The 16,525-nt window shown below is 54.8% G+C and overlaps 8 protein-coding genes across 8 annotated transcripts; 2 read left to right on the forward strand and 6 right to left on the reverse strand.

Annotated features, from left to right (window-relative positions):
• Positions 1–510: 510 nt before the first annotated feature.
• On the forward strand, positions 511–1,662 carry erg27 (the record flags this gene model as incomplete). The annotated part of the gene is made up of 1 exon (XM_001210426.1): positions 511–1,662. The coding sequence occupies one exon, from the start codon at positions 511–513 to the stop codon at positions 1,660–1,662; it is 1,152 nt and encodes a 383-aa protein (XP_001210426.1).
• Positions 1,663–1,776: 114 nt separating this feature from the next.
• ATEG_00341 (uncharacterized protein) lies at positions 1,777–3,105 on the reverse strand (the record flags this gene model as incomplete). Its single annotated transcript, XM_001210427.1, has 1 exon — positions 1,777–3,105. One exon carries the CDS (start codon positions 3,103–3,105, stop codon positions 1,777–1,779), a length of 1,329 nt encoding a protein of 442 aa, XP_001210427.1.
• A 960-nt stretch (positions 3,106–4,065) lies between these two features.
• Positions 4,066–4,897, reverse strand: ATEG_00342 (alpha/beta fold hydrolase; the record flags this gene model as incomplete). The annotated part of the gene is made up of 2 exons (XM_001210428.1): positions 4,066–4,645; positions 4,677–4,897. The coding sequence occupies 2 exons, from the start codon at positions 4,895–4,897 to the stop codon at positions 4,066–4,068; spliced, it is 801 nt and encodes a 266-aa protein (XP_001210428.1).
• Positions 4,898–5,323: 426 nt separating this feature from the next.
• ATEG_00343 (uncharacterized protein) lies at positions 5,324–5,852 on the reverse strand (the record flags this gene model as incomplete). Its single annotated transcript, XM_001210429.1, has 4 exons — positions 5,324–5,413; positions 5,513–5,558; positions 5,629–5,737; positions 5,783–5,852. 4 exons carry the CDS (start codon positions 5,850–5,852, stop codon positions 5,324–5,326), a joined length of 315 nt encoding a protein of 104 aa, XP_001210429.1.
• Positions 5,853–6,068: 216 nt separating this feature from the next.
• ATEG_00344 (transcription factor domain-containing protein) lies at positions 6,069–8,568 on the reverse strand (the record flags this gene model as incomplete). Its single annotated transcript, XM_001210430.1, has 3 exons — positions 6,069–8,043; positions 8,115–8,191; positions 8,239–8,568. 3 exons carry the CDS (start codon positions 8,566–8,568, stop codon positions 6,069–6,071), a joined length of 2,382 nt encoding a protein of 793 aa, XP_001210430.1.
• Positions 8,569–9,577: 1,009 nt separating this feature from the next.
• ATEG_00345 (uncharacterized protein) lies at positions 9,578–11,569 on the forward strand (the record flags this gene model as incomplete). Its single annotated transcript, XM_001210431.1, has 6 exons — positions 9,578–9,587; positions 9,705–9,753; positions 9,944–10,068; positions 10,147–10,538; positions 10,765–11,261; positions 11,509–11,569. The coding sequence occupies 6 exons, from the start codon at positions 9,578–9,580 to the stop codon at positions 11,567–11,569; spliced, it is 1,134 nt and encodes a 377-aa protein (XP_001210431.1).
• A 612-nt stretch (positions 11,570–12,181) lies between these two features.
• ATEG_00346 (putative ethanolamine kinase) lies at positions 12,182–14,126 on the reverse strand (the record flags this gene model as incomplete). The annotated part of the gene is made up of 6 exons (XM_001210432.1): positions 12,182–12,356; positions 12,409–12,758; positions 12,810–13,270; positions 13,350–13,461; positions 13,539–13,738; positions 13,874–14,126. The coding sequence occupies 6 exons, from the start codon at positions 14,124–14,126 to the stop codon at positions 12,182–12,184; spliced, it is 1,551 nt and encodes a 516-aa protein (XP_001210432.1).
• A 554-nt stretch (positions 14,127–14,680) lies between these two features.
• Positions 14,681–16,282, reverse strand: ATEG_00347 (cysteine and histidine-rich domain-containing protein; the record flags this gene model as incomplete). Its single annotated transcript, XM_001210433.1, has 4 exons — positions 14,681–15,008; positions 15,145–15,453; positions 15,523–16,054; positions 16,177–16,282. The coding sequence occupies 4 exons, from the start codon at positions 16,280–16,282 to the stop codon at positions 14,681–14,683; spliced, it is 1,275 nt and encodes a 424-aa protein (XP_001210433.1).
• Between the last annotated feature and the right edge of the window lie 243 nt (positions 16,283–16,525).

Raw genomic sequence — 16,525 nt, forward strand, 5'->3', positions numbered from 1 at the left:
TAACATACCTCTATTGTCCAAATTGGCGGCTTTGTGATTTTCAATCTTTCCATTTGCGCGACCGAACATCATTGTCGACTCCCTGGTTCGATTTCAAAGAGACATTTGAAAAGGCAACGGAGGAAAGAGATTAAATACGACCTAGAAACGCGACGACGGAACTCAATCAGATCTCACCCGATAATCCCTACACGGCCATCCCTGAACCGCAACGATCCGAGGGTGTTTCGGAACTAAGCGCTGCCACGAGCATGGGAAAGCACAGCGCCTGAAAGCTAAGAGAGCTACCTGTTTGCGCGCGCTTCCACCGTAAGTTGATGGCTTTTCTGGCGCTCATATTGTTTCACTTTTTCTTGACCAGTCGAGTCAATCATCCGCATGGGGTTTGATCGCAAAAGATTTATTTCCCCTGTGCGCTTCTCACCGTCCTCAATTCTTGTCAATTTTCCACCATACGCCCAGTACATTGACTGCATGAACATGCCCGGCCTCGCAATAAACACCGCTAACATGGACGATGGCCTAGATTCAGAATCTTTTGATCTGTGGATGGCGTCCTCCGAGGTGGACCAGAACGCCCTGGGCAACTTTGCCTCGATCATGAGCCTGGAAAAACCCTTGCTTTCGGCAATGCTGTACAAGATCCTGGGCTTGTCGGTCATGCTGTCTAAGAAGCTCCTGCGCGCGCGACGACTCAGGCGGCTGGATCCCACCCGCGAGACCAAGTCGCTCCAGCTGTACCACCATATCATCTGGCTCTCCCGCGAGGGCCTGCTAATCCTGGAAGAATTCGTGTTACCCAGGGTGGAAGAGTATCTCGAACTGAAGATTCTAGCCTACAAGCTCCGCGCGTCCTTTTACCACATCTTCGTTCTGTTCCACAACCAGCCCGCGGTGCGTTCGCCAGGCATCATCAGCCTGCCCAGCGACAAAGTCCTCAACGGCACCGGAAGCTCCGGATCCTCCCATAAAGAGCCGCGCTTGCGGTTCTCGTTCGAAGGAAGCCCCGAAATCATCACCGTCCCACACAAACCGTCGCCGCCGCGACCATCGCAGACGAAAGTCACCCAGGCGCCTCCGGGCCTCGCGCCCGTGCAGCTCCCCCGATCCGCGTCCTCGTTTCTGCTGCCCGCGTTGGACTACACGCCCACCGCCACAGCATGCTTCAACCACGCCGCCCTGCTGGCCGATCGCTTCCTGCCCGGGTCGCATCCGCTGCGTCTGTCCATCAAACTCGAATACGCCGCCTACCTGTACGACTGTCTCCACGACTCGACCGCCTGTCGCCGACTCGCGAAGCAGGCCATTGCCGACGTATACAATGCGCAGGAGGGCATGGATGACGAGAGCTTCGAGGACGCAGCCGAGATTGTCGGAATTCTGGGCAAAATGGTGAAACGGGGAGGCAAGACGAGCAGCGCCGGTGGAACGAGTTCGGGAACGCTGCGCGCCGACAGCGAGGGTGGTCACAGCCCGTCGAAGAAGACCTCCAGGGACGGGGGTAGTACGACGCCGTCTGGGACGCCCCGAGATGACGGTTCGACGAAGAAAGCTGTCTCGGCAAAGGCCACGCCTAGAGCATCTCCTGCGCCGCCGGTGTCGAAGACTACGAACGGGCTGCCCCCAGCGGTTCCTCACCCGACGATGGTGAACCCGATTTAATACGCATTAATGCTACGACTTACGCTAAGAGATACCTGCCTTGGGACGTGCTATGATTACGAGACGATTATATACGTGTGGTCTATTGTACTTGGATTCTGTATGCTACTAGCCTCATTCAATGAACATATCATCCGAAGTGACAAAATCCTTGCCAATGGCAATGTGCTCGCCTGTTAATCGGTCTCCGTGCACAAACCGCGTCCATAGGTTTTTCATCTCTTCGCCCAGACGCAGGACCTCTTCGGCATCGCTTCCTTGCAGCATGGGGGCCTTCTCCCACGCGCCTGGCGCACCAAGAACAAACGGGATATCGATGGTATGACAGGCCTGCAACGGGTTGTTCTGCGCACCCCACTCGAACGAGCAAGTAGTCGACGCACACCCGGCCTGTACCAGTCTGGCATGCAGTCGTTGAGACGGCAGACTGAAATACCTCCGCGTCATGTACCACGTCCCCAGCGCCTCGAGCAACCCCCCAACAAACGGCATCGAGTACAGACTACACAGCGGTCCGCTCATCGACGCAAACGGCCGCCCATCATGCGCCGTCCACCCAATAAGCACCGGGACGCCCCTCGCCGCCTCCACGATCTTCGACTCAACCGCGTCCTCGCTCGGCAGCGGGTAAGCCCCAAACGTCGGCGCGAACAGCATGAGCCTCCCCCGCACCGGATCAAGCAGGAGCTTCTTCTGCAGATCCAGCAGTTCTGCTATCGTCATCTCCCGCGGATCCTTGGTCATCAGCGTCTCCGCCTTCTCAGCCAGACGCGCCCGCGTCTCCGCGCGGCCGTGGAGCTCTCCCAGCGGGGGACTCAGCAGAATAACGCGATGGAACAGCCCGCGCGTCCCCTCCGCAGCCAGCATACAAACCATCGAGTCCGCCCCCGCCGACTGCCCCGCCAGCGTGACGTTCCCCGGATCCCCGCCCACCGCAGCAATATTATCTTGCACCCACCGCAGCGCTGCGATCTGATCCAACAGCCCGAGGTTCGCCGGCGCGACGCCGTCGATGGGAAGGTACCCGAACACGCCGAGGCGGTAGGTCACGTTGACGCAGACGATGCCGCGGCCGGCGAGATCAGAGCCCTGGTAGCAGTCCAGGTCTCCGCCGCCGGAGATATAGGCGCCCCCGTGGAGCCAGACCAGCACGGGGGCGTGCTGGGCGCGCGCCGGCGCGGTGATGGAGAGGACGAGGCAGGTCTCATCCATGGGATGGCCATCGGTTAAGGGGCCCATTACGGACTCGAGGCGGGATGGGAGCTGTGGGCATATTGGTGCTCGTGCGGTGCAATCGAGTGGTGATGTCCATTTGGCGGTGGATTGGGGAGGCTGGAAGCGGGCTGATGTTGCGTATGGGATTCCTCGTGCGTGAATGAGGTTGTCAGTTAGGGCTGCTTTGACTGGGCCGCAGGGGAGGTGGAGTTGAGTTGTGTTTGGCATTGTGGTGTGGGAGGAGAGTCGTTCAGAGTCTGCGATTGTCGGAGGTTTACCTGTATGCTGCAAAGACAGTCATGTGCAGATACCCCTCACGGGATCATATCGGGGCGACATTGTCTTAACTGATCTCATCCCTCAACGAAGCTAATCTCACATGTACTAAACTAGAGATCCAGCATCTAGACCCATTGTCCAGCTCTTCTACATCTACACCTTGTAGTATACTTCTGAAGCCATTGTGACGGGAAGAATATTGAAAGTGATTACGATACCGGGGGTATCAATCCTCATCTTCATCTCACTTCCAGCTCACTCCTGGCCACTATCTCCTGCTTCCTGAGGGTATAGATACCTCCATCTCACACACTCTCTTCCCTCTCTTCACATTTCTACGCCTCTGCTTCTACCACCTTGCTCCCTCTTTACCGCTGTTCTGCCCTACTACTTCTGTTCCTACACACCTCCAGCAGTCCTTCACAACCCTCTGGACCGAGGACGGTCAATTCCAAGGCGAGGAGGGAAAATCCCACGCGAACTGGCGGTCTCCAGAATGGGAAGTCCAAACAAAGTGATTACCTAAGCAAAGAAAGCCCCCGCTAGGCAGAACGGCATATTCTGGGGAGCAACTCGGCCTTTTTACACCTGGAACGTGGAACGACAAAGGCGGAGCGTATCCCGAGAGCCGCAGGGGACTGAGGGAAGATTCACTGTTCCTTTTCGTCTTGGTGCTAGTTTAATGGCTTTAAGTTGCAAATACACCCTGCCTAGGACTTACGACTATAAGTGCGCCTGCTGGTATAGTATAGAATAGAACCGATCTTACAGTCATGCATATCCCGACCTCCCCTATCACCTAGGCAGCATAGTAATTCTGATTGTACTGATACTTTTTCCCAAGTGTACATTTTCTCCATCGCAATCCATATTACCTCATCCTGATTCATAGTTACATAGAAGTCCCACCTAAGACCTGATAAAGTCAATCAGATCCTTATTGAACTCGTCAATGCTGATATTATGAATCGCATGCGAACCGCCCTTGTACACCTTGAGCTTCCCCTGCGGCAGCAGCTTGGCCGACTTCTCGCCGGCCGCCTGGATGGGCACGACCTGATCGTCGTCGCCATGCACCACCAGCACGGGGATATCAATCTTCTTCAGATCCTCGGTGAAGTCCGTCTCGGAGAAATCCTTAATACAGTCGTAGGTGGTCTTGAAGCTGGAGTTCATGCCCTGCTGCCACCAGGACCGAATCTGGCCCTCGCTCTTCTTCGCGCCGGGGCGATTAAACCCAAAGAACGGGCCACTCGGCACGTCGAGGAAGAACTGCGCGCGGTCGGCGTGCATGGCCGCGCGGAACGAGTCGAACACCGCCTTGTCCGTGCCCTCCGGGTTGGCCTCCGTCTTGACCATCAGCGGCGGCACCGCGCCCAGTAGCACGGCCTTCTTGACGCGCCGCGTGCCGTACGTGCCCAGGAAGTGCGTGACCTCGCCGCCGCCGTGCGAGTGGCCCACCATCGTCGCGCCCTGGATGTCCCAGGTGCTCGAACAGCTGGTGCAGGTCCGCCGCGAACGTGTCCATGTTGTTGCCCGCCCACGTCTGCGTCGACCGTCCGTGCCCGCGCCGGTCGTGCGCGATCACCCGGTACCCCTGGTCCGCGAGGAAGACCATCTGGTTCTCCCAGTTGTCGCTGCTGAGCGGCCAGCCGTGCGAGAAGGTCACGATCTCGCCGGTCGGGTTGCCCCAGTCTTTGTAGAAGAGGTCGGCGCCGTCTTTGAGTTTGAGGTAGGGCATGATGTTGAGTGTGTAGATCTTTGGTTAAAGAAACTGGAGATATTAGAGCCTGATCTAGAGAATTGGGTGCGATACTGTGTCGTGGTAGACTGTGCTTTTAAATGTTGTTGGTCCAGTCATGTGCGTCATTGATACTATACTATCGGTTCGCTGTTCGCAGTCGACTGGGTTTGATCTCGATCTCGATCATCTCGATCTCTGCCCCGCTGACGTCGATCCAAATTCCCAAAGGCGTCATTAACTTCAGCGACATACTGCTGGGAAAGGGGAGAATATATCCAGAGTTTGGAGTTCTTATTCCGTTGGGATGCTGCAGTAGACTTCGGCGGGCCGGGTTCTCCGGCATGCAACGCTATCGAGATGGACATCATAGAATCTCGTTCTTTATGGAACTGGAGCGCGAGAATATTTTACGCGCAACATAGTCTAAAGGTGGAAGCGCTCTTTCTCACATCTTGAGAGTTGGTAGTTGGCATGTTGGATGGACAGGAGAGATAGTAGGTAAGATGTAGGTGCCTGTGAATCACATGATGACTACGTTATACTCGTAGGTGAATGACAAAAGCCCTCTTCAATATAACTAGTAGCCATACATTCACGCGGTGACAGATGTACCATCATGCTAGTGTACGAGAGAAGCCCAGCATCCATCCAATTCTGCCTAGAAACAATTGCTATCGCTGCCAACAGGCCCCCGAACACAACGATCCACCCTGCACGTCTCGACATACCGAAGACTCGTGCTGTTGGTACATAAAAAGAGCGAATCGGTGATATGACGAGGATCCGTGGGAACCCCGTCATTGGTGAGGGCCTGGACGATAGAGCCGTAGTATTTCTCTACAGGCTTCTTAGTGACGCCTTATCGACGGGGACTCAACGCACGATCCATATTCAACAGCTCCTTTCCACAGTACCGGTTCGATCGGGTGCAGTTGCAATCTGCAGCCGCCATGGTGGCGACGGCAGCCAGAGTAAGAGAGTGGAACTTCATCGCGGATGGCAGTGGCAAGTCTTGAGACAGCGTGTTTTGTGGGCATGGCGCTTTTATCACTTTCCGGCGCTTTTTGTTCGTCGTACATGGAAATGACCCGGTTGCAGGTGTGCCAATGACAAGAACTTATGGTAGTGGCTATATTCATCGCTAAAGAGGTATCTGTCAAAGGTCGCATTACTCCGTCGCGCCAATCAAATCATTAGGTAGCCTCTCAATCCATCCAAGAGACCCTTGTTGCCCAATGCTACTTCCCAAACGACGTCTTTTGATCGGCCGGGGGTGTACAGGCAAGTCCGTGGCCGTTCCGTCCGGGACTCTAGCCGGCGGACTGTCCTCGTCCAAAATGACAGGTGCTGCAGCATGAGCTGACACAGGCGCTGTTCCATTACTAAGGGGCTTGAGAACCGTCTCGGTCAGGCTTCGGAGCGTGCTGCGATACTGACGCGCGACGTCTCTCATGCTCCCATTCGTTCCCATATCCTGGTACCGTTTCAGCAACTCGAAAACGCCGACCAAGGGCATTTCATCCTGTCCACGGCGACGGGCAAATGGGCACAGACGCGCAGCATGGAGAACGGTCCCACACGCGTATAGATAGTCGACGTTCTCCCAGTACGGCGGGATAGGGCTGCGGTGGCTGTCGTGCGGGCCACCATCAAGCATGCCCTCCTCGTTTGCTTTGAGAATGCGGACCAACTCCGACGCCGTGGCAATGCATCTGATGGTTGCGTCGCGCACCAAACCCCATGCCACTGGGCTATCGGGGGAATCGAGTTCATCAGGAGTGACGTGAGGGCGACCGCCGGATTGACAGTTGCACTTGGTGCACAGGGCCAGCCCGAGCATCATGAGGGGGCGGAGCAGGCGGAGGCGAAGATACAGATATCGGACGCGCAGGATATTTCGTTGGCGACGAACAAGCGGGTCCTCCCATAGATCGCCGGTCGCGGTGTGATGAAGGAATGAAGGCAGGGACGATTTCCAGTCGTGCAGGAGACTGTCTACTTTGAGGAAAGCCTGGTAGTCTAAAACCAGTAGCTTCTTCACGGCGCAAGTTCCGGCTCGCATTCGCAGTTCGTTTTCCCACGCCATTATGGCCTCGACATGGCTATACAGCCGTGCACATGCAGTGAGAAATTCGACTAACGATGGACGCTCGCCACTTAATGCGGGCTCGCCGCCCGAGATTGTATCTAGATAGTCCGTGTCGGAATGGGTGGGCAAAGGGATGCTGAGGGGGTTGGGTGTCTGCGGCGGAAGGCCGATCTCTAGGGCCAGCATTCGCTCCATGATCATCGCACTATGCCACAGTCGTCGGGTGAGCTGTTGGCTTCTCCGTCGACGCTGGTCCTGGGCGTCTGTTTCACGCTGCAAATCCAGGACTTGTATGTCTCGGATGGCGTGACCCAGAGATATCCATGCCAGCTTGGGCTGTCGAGTCGCGTGGAAGTATTGGGTTTGTAAAAGGTATGCTTGCACACGTTCCAAGGCTCGCCCACTGTACTCCATATTTCTGGTCAATCGGTAGCCGCAGTTGAACAGATCTTCCACCGCCGTGTCATCGAGATCCTTCGTGTTCAGACCTGACAGGCTAAAGATTGTGTTCAGAATCCCTTGGAACGATTTCGAGATGGTGGACAGGCCCTGCCTGATCGCAGTTTGGTACATCGACTGGAACTCTCTATAGTCGAATATCGGCAAATTGACATACTCCCGTGTAAGGTACGTGTGTATGAGTCGGTCCATCATCCGCTGGGACAGCCTGGGCGATGGCCTTTGGCCATTATCGTGGGTCGGAGGCTCCACAGCCTCATCTGTCGGCAGCACGTTCTGTGACAAAGACAGCCCGTTTTCTCCCTTTTCATCACCCTTAATATGATCTATCTGCCCATACATGGCCTTTTGCAGCATGACCAATTGGGAGATATTGCCCCCCAAGAAAGCGGGTTCCTGTGGTACAATAGCCGTATGGTAGCTGTCCGAGGAAACGTCAGCCTCACTCGAGTCGCTGTCACTCGAATCGGGCGATTCTTCAGATTCCTCCTGCGGCCCAGTGCCATTGGCATGGTCTGACTCTGGCCGCAAGGGGCTGACGCGATCAAGCACCACAACCGGCGTTGACCTCTGCGATCTCCGACGCTTGCGAGGCCTGCAGCAGATTAGACCCTGACACTACCACGTATCGCAACAAGTACACATGGACAGACAGCCGGGACATACATGATGGGCATATCTTCTGGGCGGTAAGAACATTGGTCCTCCAATGCCCTAACCTGGCATGAGCCACAAACTGTCGCCTGGTGTGAGTGATGCGCGCTTCATTCTCTCTCCTTGAACAACTTACCAGGTATTGCGCGATCGCATCGCCGCTTTCGCGCGCGACATACGGCACACGCAGGCCTTTGACTCTCCTGCTGGCCGTTGATGGTATCCCGCCGGCGGGGGACGGACATCTCCGTGTACGAGCAATCGCCTTCCTGTCCTCTGGACGCACACGGACCGCACACTGCAAATCGCATTCGGTCAGTCCTTGTCTCGCGGCGGGAGTCATTAGTAGTGGATGCGGCCTACCTGGCTTGACGCGGTCACAGCCCCGCTTCTTCAGGCGGCATAGGGAGCACGCTGCGCCAGTTTTGGATTGCTCGGAGGTTGGGGTGTTGATGGGGGGAAACATGCTACAGATATCAATATTGGCAGTCGTTCCGGGGGGGGACGGGCCATTGCCGACATGTGTAGGGGCGCGTGGTAAGCGCGTAGAGTTGTCGTCCGGCTACGTCAACATTGCACCGACCAAACGAATCGGTCTCGGGAAGGTGCAGTAATATTGAATATAAGTCAAACGAGCCCTGATGCAAGACTGTCTGATCTACTGTTGTTCGCGTCGACGGGGTGCCAAGAGGGCGGATCCCTTTGTCTGAGGTTGGGAGGTAAACACGTGAACGATCCCCGCGCGCGATGTGTGATTGATGAACGCGTGATACGGGAGAGATCAGGTCGTAGATGGGTAAGAGACGAATTAAATGAGAGACATGTGCAAGCGCAAGCAAGAGAGCGCGAGAGATGGAGAGGGAGCGATCCGGAGTAGAAGATGGCGCATCATATCGATGGGGTCCGCGGCACGACTATTCCCCATACGGTTGTTGCCGCTTTAAGAGTATACATTAGATATGAATATCTACCCTTGAGACTCTGTCACTTCCTGTAATACTATTCTTTCTCTGCGCTCATACTGTATAAACCATGGCAAGTGGTATTTTAGTTCTAGTTTTCACAATTCGACCGAGACCCGCCCTATATCGACCAACATGCGGCAGGATTGACATGGAATCGCGCTTAACATGGTGCCAACAACGCATAAAGTCACTTGGCCAAATCTTCTGGTCTAGCACGATTAACCATATGATGACCGAATAGCGGGCATTATACCCCGTTTCGATATCTGCGCTCCCTGTACCTTGCATACTCTAAGGTTTCAATAAGACGGCCAGAGCACGCAACCTCAGAAAAGTAACGATGGATCGCGTGGATTTTCATATAGCGGTGGCCCCGCGGTATAGTCCGTAATGAAAGGAGGGACGCTGTTTATCCCGTTGTCGTTGTGAACTCGTGCAATATCATTGTTCACTTTGTTCTGCGTGGGAGGGTTTGCCTGATAAGCCTGTACTTTCTGACTCAACCGCACAATGGCAACGGGTAAGTTGTTCTGTTCAGGTAGATGTGCTGTCTGCGGATCATATGAGGCATTTGCAATGTCGAAGACAAGGAACACGCGCGTTTGCCATCTTTGCTTTGCTAACAGTCTCAATTCAGGCTGGTGGCTAATTGGACCCTGCATCAAATTGTTCTCTTTCAAGATCTGGTAAGTCGCTGGGAGGATCTCTTCTGAATTAGACCATGCCTGGGCCCAATACGGGTTCTTGTTTGAGATGATGACGAGAACTCGTAGAGGTTTGTCGACCACCATTTAGGCGCCTGGGTTTTTAGCTTGACTATGACTGAAAGGTTTCGAATTCACATCTCACAGCCTAAGACTTACCAATACTATGCAGTGCTTTGGATCCAGAAATTTGCTCAAGAAGGTACCTCTTTGTGACTGATGATCATCTAGGACTTTGGACGAGGCCCGGGAATGGATTTATTTGTATTCCGACGCAAGGTACGCAGCCCCGATTAGGTAAGTATTTAAGGTATCCCAGAGCCTCGCATGCACACCCTGCAGCGGATCCATCCTTCATTAAGCACTAACTAGTAGGTAATATGCAGGCACAAGGCCCGATTATCGTAAGACATCAAGCATGGGGTTCCAAGCCCCACCGAAGAACATATACACGGCCAGCCCGTCCACAGCGACGGGAAAATATACGGCAAGAAGACAGAAACGCAACTTTAGGACCAACGGAAGCGGCTCGGGCTTCAGAACCACATAACCCCTACCACAAGGCTGATCACAATTGCCATACAGCTCCCGCGCATGTGCTCTGGGCGTTGCTCGAGCCCTGTGGAATACTCGGCGCCGGATGTGGTCTGGTTGGGTGCCTGAGTAGGTATGGCATGCGCCACTGGGCGGAAAGTTGGCGAGCAGGCAGGCTTGACGGCGTGATTGTCATCCAGCACAGTTCGTTTCGGTACCAACTGTTGTCCGGCGTGTGCGGAAGATTCATCCGGCGAGGTCTGGGGTTCCACATTTCGCTGGAGAAAGGATAATAGGCGACTGATTTTCAGAGGGATAACGCGAGTGATGCTCCCAGAATAGTTGCTTCCGGTCTGGCAGACCAGCTGCCATGAATCGCGATACAGGGAGAAAACTCGCGGAAAAGAGGCGTTCTTTACCGTAGTCTGAGATACATCCGGTCCCATTGACCTGGGTAAGACGGGTTCCTTTCCAGCTGCCGACACTGTCGACACATTGCGTAGAGTCGACATCGGACAGGCCGGGACCACTTCGGGCGCATCGCGGGTCGGGAAATCGTCCAGTCGTTTCGTCAGGAAGGTCTTGAATGCGCGAACGCCACGAGAAAAGGGCGAAGACTCGGTGGGATATGAATTGGCTTCGGGATCAACGGTGGGAGCAGCTTCGAGCGTACTTCGAGGAGGCGTGTCCAGCACAGCACTCCGCGGCCGGGAGAGAGGGTCCAAGGGACAAGACCCATCGATCAGGGTCCACGATCTACACGGGGCCCCAGGGGACCGTAACCTCGATCGGATATCGGTTGAGGCATCTTTGACACGGGGAAGATCTGCGAAGAAACATGATGTCAGGTTCGAGATTCCAACGTCCGGGGTGCAGTGCAGCTCCGCAAGGGGGAGGGGCGCGACGCGGGTGCGGGTAAAAAAAAAAAATTGGCAAAAAAAAAAAAAAGAAAGGAGGTACATACGTCGCACCTCATGGCGAGGATATCCGATATACCGTAACTGCAGACTATAGAGATCCCATTCCTTCGCCAGAGACGGCACCAGACTGAGCAGGAGAAAAACGAGGAGAGCGAGAAACGGGATTGCGCCAGGTTTTTGGAGCCCCGACCGCATTATCCACGCGCATCGACCTCTGGATCAGGTCGGAGATGGCGACGAGGAACACGAGAATCCAACAGAGGACAAGCTAATTGCCTGGTAGGAATTCCATTGACTTGATAATAGGGAGGCGAGGTGAGCAGGAGGTAGCGGGTCGTGGCTAGTGTAACGCTCGAGTACTCCGTAGCGCAAAAATGAAGATCTCTCGGTTTCTGGGTGATCGTCGCGGGCGGTCAACCCCGACTCAACAACAAAGCTCGAAAGTCAGGGAGGAAGGGAGGAAGAAGTATCCGATGCGACGAGGAGAAACGAAGACGATGAGGAGGAGGAAAGAAAAGGGAAGATCCTGCAAGGCTGAGTCGGGAAAGCAGGGAAGGGATCGTCCCCAGCATGACGTAAAGAGAGGTTGCATCCATCCATGCATTACATCTCCATCTATCCAGAGAAAGTAACTATACTCCGAACTCGAGTATCTTGAAAAATAATATAGATCTACTTGTATCATAATACACTCCTAACAACCCCCAGTCGTTGAAGACAAACTACATCCCACTTCCTCCCACCACCCGTTTTTAGTCTCGAGTCCGGCGCTGGGATCTCAAGGGTGTATTGTTGAAACCCTCATTAGCACACAGTCGAGACCAGAGATCAATCATGGATCAATTCTATGTACAAATCGGGGGTCGGGGCAAAATCAACAACAGCCCGCCATGCAAGTCTGCTCACATATATTCTAATGTATGCGGGAAACGGATCATGACCGTTTACTCCAAAACTCATGCTTCCTGAGCCCATCGTCGCTCCCGCAGTGGCATTTCTTCTCCTGCCTGTGCTCGACTGCCGTCTTGCTCTCGGCGCCAGGCATAGTACTCACTCAGACGCAGATCGGCGTAGGATGCGTAGTCAAAGTCGATTTGCGAGATCTGGGCTTGAATGAGAGCCCAGACACCCCTGCCAGAGTCAGTCCAGTTCAGACATACCACGATATAACAGGCACACGTACCAGTACAGTCCGGGAATACCCCGGAATCGATCAACATCGTCAAAGAGTTGGTCTACAATCGCCTTCTGCGACGACTCCGGAAGGCCCTTGAAGTGGGTGTAGCTATTCACGTATTCCGTCAAGAACTGCCGCCGCACCGCGCGCGTGGGCATCATGTTGAAATCACAATCGTAACCGGCCCATTCGGCAAAGTGGTTGGCAATGTCGAACGCTGCCGGAGACGGGGTCGCGTACTCGTAGTCGATGAATTGCACAGTTGCCGCCTCGTCTTCCGATGAGGTAGCCGTGCCGTCCGACGATGGCAGGGTGATGACGTTGGCACAGAGCAGGTCGCAATGGGCAAAAACCAACTAACAGGGGTTAATACGACTCGCATGATTAGGGCCGGTATGTCTACGTACCCCATTCTCGCCCAGCCCCTTTCCATCGTCCAGCTCGCTCACGGCCCGTTCCAGTTCTTTCTGCAGCTGCAGACGCCGACTCCGCTGCTCCTCTGTGGCAGAGGGGAGCGCAAGCACCCACTTCTGGAGGACAGTCCACATGTTGGGACCGGGCTGTCTTGGCTGGATCGGGGAGAACTCAGCCTCGTCCGTGGGCTGATGTCCAGTGGAAGTGGCATCTACAGGCTGTACCGCGGAGTCCGTCGTGGACACGGGGGACTTCACGGCGTTGTGGATGGGCAGGACGGCATGCCACTGTCCCAACCTCCGAGCCACCCCGCGCCAGGTTGGGGCCTTGACCAAGTCCTGGTTGGTAGCGGGACGACCACGGATGAAGCGGTAGAGCAGGCCGTTCTGGAAACGGGCAAGCAAGGGAGGGGCTAATCCATGGCTGGCCAGAAGAGCGTGGGAGCGCATTTCTCCTATCGAATGACAAGTCTACTCAGCAAATGTCGCACTGGGCAAGGAGGAGGGAGGGCACGCGTCCCGAATGTTGCATACTTTCACGGTCTATGAGAATCTCTGTGTGGTTACCGTACGCTCTCATCAGTACTGCTTCGTTGTCTATTTGCTCGTCCGTCAAGCCGGGCTTGCGATTAATGATTTTGAGCAGCTACAGCGCGTTAGTTTGTCAGCCCGGGAATGACCCGTTGCGTCGAGGGCCATAAGATGAGAGCAGGTAGAACACACGGTATTAGTGATGCCGTCCGTGAAGCGCACGAACTCGATATTGTTGCCGGGACCCTCCCAGTGAGGGTTCAACGTGAGGACCAGCCTCAACGCCGAGGCCTGAGAATCCGCATGGTTGTATGACTGAGCGATGTAGCGGAGGGATGTCAGAGGACAGGTGTCGGGTTGTAATTCTCCCATTTTATGTTGGTGTGTAGAGGCTGCGAAAAGGAGGGCGTAGTAATGGAGGTTGGTCTAATCTTCCACCGACTGTTAGCAGAGTGTGGAGAAAAATGAGAAAACAGAGAGGCAGCTTCAATAGAACCACAGGACTGGTCCAAAAAAAGGGGACATACAATGAATAGAGGGTTGAATAGCCTTTGTGGCGCTGGTATATTTTTCTCTCCAGACCGAGAAGCACACGGAGCGCTTTTGAACAGATGAGAACTCGGACGAAACGAGGAGGTGTTGGATGCAATTAAGGATTAAAATGAAGACAAGTAGGCCACATCGGGAGGGAGTGTAGAAAGAGGAGAGCAAAAGAAAGGAGAAGAGAAAGAGAAAGAGAGGGGAGACGATGCAGCAGGAGAATGCCTCCAACGCAGCCATCGAGGTGGTCTCGTGCCTGGGGGCCACTGATTGGGCGTGGCGGTATTCTGCGTAACCCCCTCTCCTTAGTCAGCAGACGCCATGACGACATGGTCCGGGGGTCAGCACTCAATATGCATCCACAAGGCTTAGCGGGCGACATGAGGATGTCCTCTATGACGTCGGGGATATATAGCGACCTGATAAGGGTAGTTGTATGACTTGCATCAAGGCAAACGATGTAGAACAACTGGGAGCATCTCTACCCATGCGGCAGGCGGTATCAACAGGGCGTTATGTACTGTAATGCCGTATGGCGGTATGCACCATACCCAGATAAGCAAGTGGCGCCGGCCTCCACCGCACTAACCTGTTCGAGCGACCTCCTCAACGATTGACATGTGATTCTCAACCATGTGACCTGATTCTGCTGACCGGAACAGCCCTAGCCCTAGCGCTACTGCTTCGGGTAACCGCACTACGCCCAGACCGGCCTAGCGCAGACCTTCCGGCGGCCTACAAATAGCGCGGATTCTCGCGCGGCTTTCCTCTTCTTTTTCTTTTCTTCTTCATCATCAGTAGCGGTTTACATTGACCATATGTAAATCTTTACCGGGGCTCCATACACAGTATGGCTCGCTGAGGGTTATTCGTGTGGGATTTTTTCTCTGTGGGTTTCCTTCCGTTCCCAGCTTCGGAGAGCAATGCGCTTTGCGTTCGCGTTTTCCTTTTTCCCTCACTGTATATGGCTGGGCTAGGGCTTCTTTTCGCAAGAAAAGAGCTCCATGCGCCATAGCTGTGGAGGAGGCGCGATATTCTTTCCATCTACCATGTTTTGTGCCATACTGTGCATTGATGTGTGCACGGCTGGTGCGAGACGGATGGGTTGAAGATATCAAGTATCTAGTAGAGATATCACATCAGTGCAGAGATTTATTTTCATTCCAATTATCGTGTCTCCGTATGCATCCGTTCGTCACTTCGTTCCGTCCATATATCCATCCAATTCTTCATGAGTTTGATTTCATATAACGCTCACACCCGTCCTGCCTTTCCAACCTGAATCCGCTCTCCGCTCCATTTGTCCTCCTTCCGCAGCACCGGCCAGCTGGTCCCGTCGGCCTTGACCAGAGTCAACTCCAGCTTGGTGCCCAGCACGCGGAATTGCGACTTCTCAGGGTCAATCGGCGCAAATAGCTCGTAGGTGTCGGTATATCGCTTGTTGTCAGTGGTGGGAAGATCCAAGTCGATGGAGTTTTCCGCAAACTTGACGCCGGCCTTGGTCTTGTCAATCTTCTTCAGATACAGGGACACGTTGACCGAGTGCGGCGTCTGGTAGAAATCATTCCTGTAGCACATCCATCGGGTCAGTTGGTTGTCCGCAGATGCGACGGCATGCGATCGTCCAGCGACTTACCGGACGGATTCCACCTTCTCCTCGCCCGGCGGCTTTCCCTTGCCCACGAAGAGATGCTTCTTCTTCTCCTTGCAGCCCTGGATCTTCAGGAACTCGTCAAACTCCAACACCCGCTTCTTGCAGCAGGACCATCCTTTGCTGCCCTCGTGGAAGATGGGTTGTCCGGGGTGGTGCACGCAGGTCTCGTCCTCGCGCGACCCCGACGGGTTGTAGCTGGCATTGCAGCCCTTGCGACGACAGGTGGCATTGGCCGGGATCTCCTGCGAGGGGTCGTCGGACTCGGATTCTTCGGGGACAGGCGTGGCCGCGGTTGACGGCGGGGGAATAGCGGGCGAGGCGGCTGGACGTGGGGGAGCGGCGTCGGTCGGAGCAACAGGTTGGGGGGCGGCAAGATCGAGCTCTGGCTCTGGCTTTTTCGTGTCCGCAAGCTCGGCGGGCGTATCGTCAACCGTCGAATGCTTTCCGGTGGTGCAGGGCGGGATAGCGAGGAATTCGTCAAAGGTCAGAACGCGGGGTTTGCAGCATTTCCAGCCTGGAGGATCCGGTCAGCGACGGTTACGCCAGTGCATAGTGGGCAATCAGGACTATTGGTCCATCTTCACTGGATCTACCTGTTGTTCGATCACGGTAGACCGCAAGGTCCTTGAGACTTACCCTTTTGGCCCTCGTGGAAGACGGGCGGGCCAGGATGGTAGACGCAGGGCTCGTCCGGGTCGGAGAACTCCTTGCCGCAGCCTTTGTGGACGCACTTGGAGGACATGGCAGGGACAGTAGCGCGAAATTGAGCTTTCGGGGAGCAGAGGAGCGAGAAGGTGGTAGAAGAGGAGAGAGCTGGAATGTCGCAACACGGAGAAGGGCACTGGGCGCCCCAAACAGGGCTTAGCCCGGGGAAAACTTGAAATGTTCCATCGTATCCGCAACTTTCTCTTTCCTTCTCCTCATGCCACCATCTTTGTTATCTACTGAGCTTCCTTCATAATAACAAAAACAATTTTGTATGGTC

This window comes from Aspergillus terreus, genomic scaffold (genome assembly GCF_000149615.1).
Source record: "Aspergillus terreus NIH2624 scaffold_1 genomic scaffold, whole genome shotgun sequence".
In the NCBI taxonomy this organism is placed as follows: domain Eukaryota; kingdom Fungi; phylum Ascomycota; class Eurotiomycetes; order Eurotiales; family Aspergillaceae; genus Aspergillus; species Aspergillus terreus.